The 10,976-nt window shown below is 39.0% G+C and overlaps 1 protein-coding gene across 1 annotated transcript; it reads right to left on the reverse strand.

Moving 5' to 3' along the window:
- Nucleotides 1-221: 221 nt before the first annotated feature.
- On the reverse strand, nt 222-9,253 carry LOC108984018 (ras-related protein RABE1c-like). The gene is made up of 9 exons (XM_018955845.2): nt 9,027-9,253; nt 8,814-8,918; nt 7,560-7,632; nt 7,361-7,461; nt 6,631-6,696; nt 6,317-6,414; nt 6,173-6,235; nt 5,985-6,077; nt 222-495 (listed from the first exon to the last, which is right to left on the reverse strand). The coding sequence occupies exons 2-9, from the start codon at nt 8,884-8,886 to the stop codon at nt 412-414; spliced, it is 651 nt and encodes a 216-aa protein (XP_018811390.1). The 5' UTR covers nt 8,887-8,918; nt 9,027-9,253; the 3' UTR covers nt 222-411.
- Between the last annotated feature and the right edge of the window lie 1,723 nt (nt 9,254-10,976).

Raw genomic sequence — 10,976 nt, forward strand, 5'->3', positions numbered from 1 at the left:
ATACTTAAGAAGCTATTTTCTTTAGCAATCGGGCAACTTCTTACCTCAATGTTTTCAAGAAACAGAGGAAGACGTTACCATAAAAAAAAAAAAAATCACGGGAACATCATTCGACCAACGCCAATAGAAGACGGGCAGGCTGCTGCTAATCAACTCCAAACATTAGAATTCGGAATGGCAATTAAATAATTGCTCTTTAGATCTATCGGGCTCAAGAAGAATAATGATAAATGAACTATTATATAATTGATTTCGGGAAAGTCATGGATCTACCATTCACGCCCAACTCAGTGATCATGAAATAAATAGAGCAATACAGGCACCAAAGACAGTCATAGCAAAATTAAGTTTTTCCCACCAAATTGGTTGTCTTAAATGTATACTTGTGATCCCCATTTGAACACGATACGTTTAAGATCCACAGCAAGCTGATTTTTGGGCAGCCTGAGCAGCCCCTGCTGAGGCGTCTGGTTGGTTAATCTTAATTGTCTGTGGCTGAAAAGATACCAACAAAGAAAACTCAGTTAGATAAAATTACGAGAGGGTCAGTTCAACTGGGCAAGTATTTAAGGCTTGCTGAGTTTTGCTACTTGTGAACCTGGTGTGTCAACATACCACTTGTTGCCAGACCCATTGTAATTACAAAAAAGTTAGATTACCAATATTTTTTCATCATTGTGACCCAGATCAGTGGTGTGTTGTATATGTCAAAAATTAGGTGTCAATTGTTCCCAGAGACACAGATAGTCCCACATATTCCTCTCTCTACCCATTAAAAACTCTCAGCAGCTCTCCTCCCTCCCTCCCTCCCTCACTCCCACCCCTCCCCTCCTCCCTCCCCTCCTCCCTCCCTTTCTCCCACAAGGTAAATATGTTGTTTTCTTATCATTTTCTTTCCTTTTCTCTTTGGAAGGTTGGGGCCAGATCTACTTCTTCTGGCCTCCCCACTGATGCATGCGCCTCACCATTGCAATGGCAAGCCATCAATCACCACATCCGGCGTCCATTCTACAATTTCCACCTGTATGTGAACGACATGTGCCATCTCAAGCAAGCACGTGTCCCACCCACGGCCACCCAATATAATCCAGGCTCACTCCACAACCAATCTTACTTATTTCCTTACTCTTGAGAGTTCACAAGCTCCCTGACCCAAAGCTGATGCAGTAAAGCTATCAAACTAGCATCTCACAGCAATTTGCAGTAGTGTGCTCCTCTACAGCGGTTTCTTGTCGCAACAAACAAACTAAAGTAACCCATAAAACATTATGAAGTGTTTCAGCAACCACCTCAATGGCGGCCCCTTTCTTAACCCATAAGTACTGCCGTGAGCTGCTTGGTTTCGCTGGAATCTTCATTGAAACAGAATCCGACGGCTTCCCTCGCATTGGCGACTCAAACGCCGGCAGCCTTCGATGAACCTTCGCCGGAAGCCCTCGATGAAGCCTGCGGTCCTGCGCAAGCTTCTTTGGAGCACGGGGAGCTTTCGGATGGGCCGCCACCTGTCGTGGTGGCACAAATTTCGCTGCCGGCACGTTCTGGCCTAGCTCCCGACCCTCTGGTGGCAAAGACTCTACTGGTGTTGTCACAAAGTTATTTGTTGGAGTCGACTAGGGATGTAGTTGAACTTTCGGGCCTAGCAGGGGCACAGACAAAGCCGCCGGCTCCTTCTAGGCGATTTCAGTTCCCTTGGCTGCGAAGGTAGTAGCCCATGCATCAGATCATGTGGTATTAGCCCATGTTTCGGAGATGGTAGAAGAGCCCGGTGTTTTTGAAAATACTGGCTCTTTGGTTCTGTTTACGGCTAACAGGGATGGGGAGGATGAACCTACTCTCCTCTATTCCTTTCATCCCAATGTGTCAGATTGGGTTATCCGGAGAGCGATGGACATTAAATTAAGCACATGGTAGGAATTTCTTATGGGGATTTTGAAGCTGAATTTATGGCCTTACTTACAGCTGTAAATGCCGTGAATGCCCAAGCTAAGTCCGATCAATCATTGGCTTCGGCCAAAAAAAGAGAGAGAGAACTCAGAAGGCTAGATTGGGCAATGAAAGAGGATGGAGGTGAGAAGAGCTATACTCGGGAGCATAGTAAGGGGAGGGGTAAGAAGGTTGTCCCATGAAACCAAAAATAACTTCATGGAATGTGAGGGGGCTGCATGATCCTAATAAGAGACTCCAAGTTAGAAATTTACTTCGCCAGTGGAAATGGGACATCATATGCTTACAAGAGACTAAATTGGAAGTTATTACAAGACAAGTTGTTCGCAGCTTATGGAGAGGACAACATATTGGGTGGTCTTACCTACCATCAAAAGGTGCTTCCGAGAGAGTTTTAATTATGTTTGACACATGGGTGGTGGAAAGGGTAGAGGAATGTGTGGGTGAGTTCTTGGTGTCATGCTCTTTTGTTAATTTAGAAGACGGCTTTAGGTGGGCTTTTACTGGGGTTTATGGCCCAAATATTGATTTAGAGAGAAGATTTTTGTGGGAAGAACTAGCGAGAGTCATTAGTTGGTGGGAGCTACCGACTTGCATAAGGGGGACTTCAATACTTCTCGCTTTCCAAGCGAAAGGTCGGAAACTTCTTGCATTACTCCAGCTATGAGAGATTTCTCTAATTTCATTTCAGAACAAGAACTCATGAACATTCCACTATCAGGAGGCACTTTTACCTGGTCCAACAATCGTGATTGCCCATCATGATCAAGGATCGATAGATTTTGCTAAAACCCGATTGGGAGTCACACTTCCCGGATGTGGCTCAAAGAAGATTACCATGTTTATGTTTTGATCATTTTCCCATCATTTTAGATTGTGGAGGCATCCATGGGGGCAGAAGGTATTTTAAATTTGAACATATGTGGCTTAAAACTGACGGTTTTGTAAATAGGATCGGTCATTGGTGGACTTCCTATAGTTTTCAAGGCTCTCCGAGCTTCATTATGGCTAAAAAGCTGAAAGCGCTAAAACAGGACCTGAAGCAGTGAAATGAACAAGTTTTTGGCAATGTGTTTCAGCAAAAGCGCTCTCTTATGGAGGAATTACAGGGCTTGGAAGGTGAGGAGGAGATCAGATCCCTTTTTGAACCTGATAAAATCCGAAAGAACCAGGTAGTTACTGATCTTGAAAGGGTTACTTTGATGGAGTAGATTTCATGGAGACAGAAATCAAGAGTACTCTGGCTTAAGGAAGGGACAAATGCATTTAATTTTTCCATAGTATGGCTAACTCTCACAGGATGAACAATGCTATTGATACACTGATGGTAGATGGTTATCAAAAACCACATTGAACAATACTATCAACAATTATTATCAGAAGAGCATAATTGGAGACCGAGTGGATGGTTTGTCTTTTTCCACATTAGACCATCACAGTGCAGGGTGGTTAGAAAGGCCATTTACAGAAGAGGAAGTGGGAAATATTATCAGAGGTATGGCAAGTGATAAGGCTCCCGACCCGGATGGGTTTACCCTTGGTTTCTTTCAAGCTTGTTGGGAGGTGGTCAAGGAAGACATTATGCAAGTCTTTCTTGAATTTCATTCTAATGCTAGATTTGAAAAGAGCCTCAATGCCACATTTTTAGCCCTCATTCTTAAAAAGGTGGGGTCTAGGGATGTGAGAGACTATCGCCTCATTAGTCTTGTGAACGGGATGTACAAGAGTCTATCCAAAGTGTTAGCAAATAGACTAAGCTCAATGATGGAAAAACTAATCTTGAAGCGGCAAAATGCATTTATCAAAGGTAGACATATCCTTGACTCGGTTCTTATCGCAAATGAAGTATTGGATGGTCGACTTAAGTCTAGAGAGTCTGGGCTACTTTGCAAGTTAGACATGGAGAAAGCTTATGATCATGTCAATTGGAAGTTCCTTCTTTATTTACTTGAAAGATGTGGTTTTGGGGGGAAATGGCAGAAATGGGTAGAATTTTGTATCTCTTCAGCTCGTTTCTCCATCTTGGTAAATGGCTCTCCGGTGGGTTTCTTCAACTCCTCTCATGGTCTGAGACAGGGAGATCCGTTCTCTCCTCTACTTTTCTTATTTGTCATGGAAGCTCTCAGCAAGATGATTGAGGGAATGGTAGATGGTGGGTTACTCCATGGTTTTTCGGTGGGGAATGGCGATCTTAACATTTCACACTTGTTATTTGTTGATGACACGCTTATTTTTTGTGATGCACACATCGGTCAAGTCCAAGACTTGAGGGCGCTACTCATTTGTTTTGCTATTGTGTCTGGATTGACTATTAACCTTGCTAAGTCGGAATTAGTGCCAGTGGGGGCCGCCCCCGATGTGGAAATTTTTGCTACTACCTTGGGATGCAAGATATATTCACTGCCTATGAAGTAACTTGGTTTACCGCTAGGTGCCTCTTTTAAATCTGAAAGGATTTGGAATGATGTAGTCGAAAGGATGGAGCACAGATTAGCTCCTTGAAAGAGGTTTTACTTGTCGAAAGGTGGTAGGTTGATTTTGATTAAAAGCACTCTTTCTAACTTACCCACCTATTTCTTGTCTTTGTTCCCGCTTCCCACAAAGGTGGCTAACCGCATTGAGAAGCTACAAAGGGATTTCTTATGGAGCGGATTGGAGGAAGAGTTCAAATTCCACCTGGTTAATTGGTTTACAGTTTGTACCCCAATATCTGGGGGAGGTTTGGGGATTCGCCACTTGCTGAAATTCAATCAAACTCTTTTGGTTAAGTGGTTGTGGAGGTACCAAAATGAAAGGGAGGCCTTTTAGAGGGCAGTTATAGATTCTCAGTTTGGGGAAGCTTGGGGAGGATGGTGTTCGAATGAGGTACGAGGCACTTATGGAGTGGGTTTGTGGAAAAACATTAGGAGTCTTTGGGGGACCTTCCGAGAACATGAACATTTTGTTGTAGGCAATGGCTCGCGTGTCCGGTTTTGGTTTGATATATGGTGTGATAACCATTGTCTACGAGATACCTTCCCTACCATCTTTGCGCTTGCAAGAGTAGAAGAGGCATCGATTGCCTACCTTCATTCTTCAGTAAATGGCATCCCTCAATGGAATATTGAATTCATTAGGACAGCTCATGATTGGGAATTGGAGTCTTTTACGGAGTTCTTTGCGGCTTTATATTCCGCAAGTATTCCAGGGGGCTCTGGAGACAAGTTGCATTGGAATCATTCTAAGAAAGGTATCTTCTCGGTCAGCTCTTTTTATCAAAAGCTCACGAACTCTGGTTTATCTATATTCCCGTGGAAGAGTATATGGAAGACAAAAGCTCATTCAAAAGCAACTTTCTTTGTCTGGACAGCGCCTTTGGACAAGATCCTCACCATAGATAATTTGAGGAAACGACGGGTCATTGTCCTAAATTGGTGTTGTATGTGTAAGAAGCATGGGGAGTCTATTGATCATCTGCTTTTACACTGCGAGGTGGCTAAGGCTGTATGGGATGATTTATTCTCAAGAGTCGGATTGTCTTGGGTTATGGCTTGGAGATTGGTGGATTTCCTCGCAAGCTGGACAGGACTACACGGAGATTCTCAGGTAGCGGCAATTTGGAGATTGGTACCAATATGCATGTGTTGGTACATTTGGAGGGAGAGAAATGCTAGATGTTTTGATGATCAAGAGAGAACAAGGGAAGAGCTTAAAGTTTTCTTTTTTAAGACTTTGTTCTTATGGGCGGGGGCTATAGTTTGTAACGGACGTAGTGTCCATGATCTTCTTCTTTCTATTGTATCTGCTAGCTAGGCGTATTTTCATGTATACTTCATGTGTACCTCGGCTATGCCTATTTTTATGAATATATTATCTTTGATTACCTATCAAAAAAAATATATATGGGATCCGACAAAGCCAATAAATCATTTATATCCTTGCTCTTATTAATACCTAGTTTTTCTAAAAATATAAAAAAAGAAAACCTTGGCCACGCAAAGAAAACACATTTACAAATAATCTATTTTTCATCATTTGAGACTTCAAAGTTTGAATTATACCTCAGCCCTTGAGTCAGTATCAGCCAATCTTTGCTTAATATCCCTAGCTATTGAAAAGAAAACCTCTTCCACGTTCAAATTTGTCTTTGCACTCTGTCAATCACGAGTTTTTCAGCACAAAAAGAATGAAGAAACAAAAGACAACAACTATTTCTGTAAGTTTAACATAAGCAACAAATGTTACTCACCGTCTCAAAGAACTTGATGCCATATTCATCAGCGAGAGCTTGGCCCTTTGAGGTAGGAACAGCCTGGAAATAAGGTCTATGTCAAGTGAACATCGATAACAGTCAGGGAAAACTAAAACACAGAGAAACAGAGAGAGGGCGGACCCTTTTGCTTTCATCCATGTCAGCCTTGTTACCAATCAGTATCTTGTTCACATTGTCAGAAGCATGCTGTTCAATGTTACGAATCCAATTCCTAATGTCTGAATGTGAAAAGAAATCATTTGAATAATAATTTACAATCAGGTCATTAAAGTATCCACCATTGATTGAGCAAAGGAAGCTCCTCAGATCCACTACTGTATAAAATTCAATGGAAAGGAATCTATACAATTTAAGAAATTCAGTACAGCAGAAGGGTCATCAATATAATCACAGCATTCTAAACTTCAGATAATAATGGTGAAGAAAGACATTACTGTTAAAAGATGACTCATCAGTGACATCATAAACTAGCAAAATACCCATGGCTCCGCGATAGTAAGCTGCAGAACATAAGAATAGTCCGTCAGGCTTCTGACACTTAAATCATGAAATCTATTACTTGGAAGTAAGTTAAAAAAATTAATTATCAATTACAGACAAAGCTCAAGTTATTTATGTCCAGGCGAGTATTATCTTTGAACAAATGATACCGCAAAAAATGAAAACGCTACAATATCTAAGCAAACACGGCTCCAAATACAATTGAGCAGAATCACATACACTCGCCCCTCAACAATACTACCATGTTATAAGGCTCAAGTACTTTACAGTATATCCACATAACAGTATAAGCCTTGTGCTCATTCTTTATAGGACATGGCAGTTACAAAGTAAGCCTATTGCTGAAAAGTCGAGTTAACCATTACAACTCCAATTTGATAGATAATTCAAACACTATAAGCTCCTATTAGACATAGCATAACACTCTTTGATTGCTCTACAAAAACAGATTGTTTGTATACATATGAAAATAACCACAATGTAAGCTTTGTAAATCACTGTTTTGACAACTTAGACTTATAAACTCAACTCTTTCAAGACTTTTGACAACCCAAAAAATTCCAATACAAAACTGCACTACCCATAATGTGGTAAAGACCATAAAATAGAATAAGAGTGCAGTTACAATCCTATTCAATACCACTTTTAAGGCTAGAGACTAACCAGTTGTAATCGTTCGAAAACGCTCTTGACCAGCAGTATCCCAAATTTGAAGTTTAATCCGTTTGCCATCAAGCTCTATTGTCCTTATCTTAAAATCAATTCTGTCAAATAAAACCCAACCAAGTGTCATCAGAAGCTAATTACATTGGAAAAAAAAAAAAAGAAACTTCCTAAACAGATAGGATTGGAAAACACTTACCCAATTGTTGTAATAAAACTGGTAGTAAACGATCCATCCGAGAAACGCAAAAGAAGGCAACTCTTACCCACACCTGCCACATCACACAAGGAGGTACACTATAAGTTAATACAAGGATAATTGTAAGGAGCAAAGATTCAAATTAATATTTGTCGGTTCTCATGCAGCAGTCATCAGAGTTGGTCACATTGTTGGTTGAGTTGCATAAACGCCGCCTAAAGCCTAGGCACAAAGTGCAAAGAGTATCTGATTGAATAAAAGCGCGCACATTTTTAATTAATGATGTACACGAAATTTTTTTTATAAAAGACAATAAAAGGGTCTTTAAAAAATCAAGAGTAGTATATTTAGCATATTAACTCAATTTGTTAGATTTTATGCAACATGACGATCAACTTATTAACTAATCATGTAAAATTTAAACATGGCATTTTATTTTTTATGAATATAAAATTCTCGTGTTTTAAATATACATAATTGTCATAACCACAATATTTGATAGTCATAATAAATGAAATATGGATGAATCTACAAAACCAATCTTTTATTTTTTTTCAAAAAGTTACAAAAGCACACTTTAAGATCACCAAAAAAGAGATAAAAAAACATGCTTAGTGTGCCTGCTTGTAAATGCACTTTGCTTTTGGTAAGCAAATCGCTTTGGCCTTGTGCTTAAACATGCTTTTACAAACATTGGTTTGTTGAACTAGTGAAATGCCACAATCAACTCCAGCCTAATAACAAAGCGCCCCTGCATTCGCATTATTGGAAAATATCATAAATGGAATTATAATTCTGTCAAAATCAACCCTCAATCTAACAGCATCTACACACGTCTCTCAAGCACTAACTCTCACTCCTCATTAACCTTTCAATTGCACCACGTTAAAATCTAATGAGGCTCTTTTGGACTAAATTGCAAACTCAATAGCACCTAACATGTATACTCATTTTAAAAATCCAAGTGAAAGAAAATTACATAAACCTACAATTAGCCTTCCCCAAACAATTAATTTTAAATCCATTTCACACCGCATATCAAGGATACACATTATTTCCTAACAAAAAGGACCACAACCAGAGTTTGAAATTGAAAATAAACAGAAAAATTGGTGATAAGCGTGCACATGTAGCTCAAACCCAAAATTTTCGTTAATTTTCATATGTAATAGACTTGCGAAAAAAACGCGTAATCTCCGAACCAAGCAATGAAGCAAAGGATAGATTCCGAAGGGTACAAATGTAAAATCGTACCGCTGTCGCCAATCAGGAGGAGCTTTATGAGGTAATCATAATCAGCCCGAGCTCTAGCAGGTGGAGCAGCCATTGAAAATTACCACCAAAGTCGAGAAGCAAACCCTAGAGTAAATAATAAAATAGACAAGGAAGAAAAAGTTGAAATGAAACAAAAAAAAAAATGAATTCAAGTTTGAAAGCACGAAGGATTAATGTATAAAAGGGCAATACCAGATCGATCGGGAGGAAGGGGAAGAGGAAGAGTGAGATCCAAGAAAACGAGAGAAAAGAGGAGGGAAACGCCTCTGCTTGGTACCTTAGCACCGGTCGGCCGTTGAAGAAAAACAAAAACAGAAAACAAATATCGGAGAGAGAAAAGTTTGGCGAGACGGGTGCGTTTCGGTATTTCAAGGTGTGGGAGAGGACACGTAGCCGTACGATTATGGTGCTTTGCGGTATGGGCCTATCCGACGTACCATAATGGAGTCGTTGAGTAGGATGCAATTGGCTACGTTTCCGTTTAGGAGCGGTGCTTTCTTTGAGCATTAAATATGAGTGCGCTACATTTATACAGTTTTCCTTATATTTTTATTTATAACATTCATTTTATTAATTTTTTTTTAAATTTAAATTTTAAATTTTATAATTTTTAACATATCAATAATTAACACGTAGAGAAATAAATTTTTTATAAACTTTTTTTAAAAATATTTAAAATTTTTCATTAAATATTAATGCAAGTCCACGATGCGAAAATCTGAGATCTAATTTTTATCTAAATTTTAAAATTTAAAGTGAAAGTTATCCACTAAAGAATATGTTATAGGAATTTATTTGTAATTCAACAAGTACAACATGCTATTCATATAATTAAAATTTGATTTATATAATTCACGTTTTAAATTTTTTTTTCAAATCAAATTATATCAAATAAGCGATTTGTTAGATGTCTATCCATATCGACATGAAATAGAGTTTTTTATTTATTTAACATTTGATATTGTTTGTAACATTCGTATGACTAATAATAAATGTTATAAAATTTATTATATGTCTATCTCTTTTTTCACTTTAGATTTTAAAATTCAAACAAAAACTTTAGACTTTAGATGATCCAATTCATCTAAATAATGGGAGAAAATAAAATTTGAAATTTTGAAAATGGAGAGTTGGAGTTGAAAAGTTTTAATATGATTTTTTAAAAGTATATTTGTTTTTGAGTTTATACAAATTGTACTAGGCTTACTGGGTGGGCCCCCGCATCTGACCCGCTTGACCCATCAGTTCGGCCTCGACTTGGGGCAGGTGAGGGCATCCACCCACATACAATTTGGCTAACGGGTTTTAATATGACCATTTGAAATGCCAGGAGACTGGTGTCAGGCTGGGCCTTGGGCCCACTCAAGTTTCACCTGTCTGCCCAGCCTTGTCTATAAAATAATATATGTTAAAAAAATCCTAACTATAAATACTATTTTTTGTTTTGCTCCTCTCATTTCTCTTCTGCCCACCTGAGGCAGCCATCCTCCCTCTCTCTTCTCTTCTCTTCTCCCCTCCCCTCTTCTCTTCTCTTCTCTTCTTCGAGTTCTCCCGTCTTCGATTCTCTTCTCCCCTTCCTTTCATGCCTAAATGGCTGTCATCGTCCTTTCGTCTCTCTCATTTCTCTTTTTCTCCCTCTTTTGTTCTTCTCCTCTTCCTCTAAGCCGGAATCTCTCATTTGTCATGGGTGACGGACAAGTCGCAATCTACGATGATAAGACCACAACTGGTTGTGGATCTCTACGACCCAACAAACCATGGTCGCTATCATATATATGTAAGTTAAAGACCTATGGCTATGACCATGGGTCTGAGAATTTTATTACCCACGACTACTAAGGTTTTAATTGGATACTAATTAAATGAAAAGTTAAATTATATTTTTTTAGAGATGTGAAGATGTTTGGTTTGATTTAAAAATAAATAAATTGAGAAATTCTCTTTCACCAAACAAGGCCAAAGTTGGAGTTTGGGAAGTGGGATTGAGGGTTGGTTGGTTGAATTTTGGAGTTGGAGTTTTGCATGTTTTGAGAAGCATAATGTTGAATTTGGAGTGAAATTTTGGACTTTATGAAGACTTAATGGTTTGAAGTCTTCGGACAATGGATTAGTTGGTCCATTGGATGACTTGAGTATTTCATA

This window comes from Juglans regia, chromosome 3, assembly GCF_001411555.2.
Source record: "Juglans regia cultivar Chandler chromosome 3, Walnut 2.0, whole genome shotgun sequence".
NCBI lineage: Eukaryota > Viridiplantae > Streptophyta > Magnoliopsida > Fagales > Juglandaceae > Juglans > Juglans regia.

Coding starts and splice junctions, on each gene's coding strand:
- LOC108984018 (XM_018955845.2), bottom strand. CDS start 8,886: ATGGCTGCTCCACCTGCTAGAGCTCGGGCTGATTATGATTACCTCATA. Junction 7,633..8,813: donor CCTCCTGATTGGCGACAGCG/GTACGATTTTAC, acceptor GTGATGTGGCAG/GTGTGGGTAAGAGTTGCCTT. Junction 6,415..6,630: donor TGATGAGTCATCTTTTAACA/GTAATGTCTTTC, acceptor TTTCACATTCAG/ACATTAGGAATTGGATTCGT.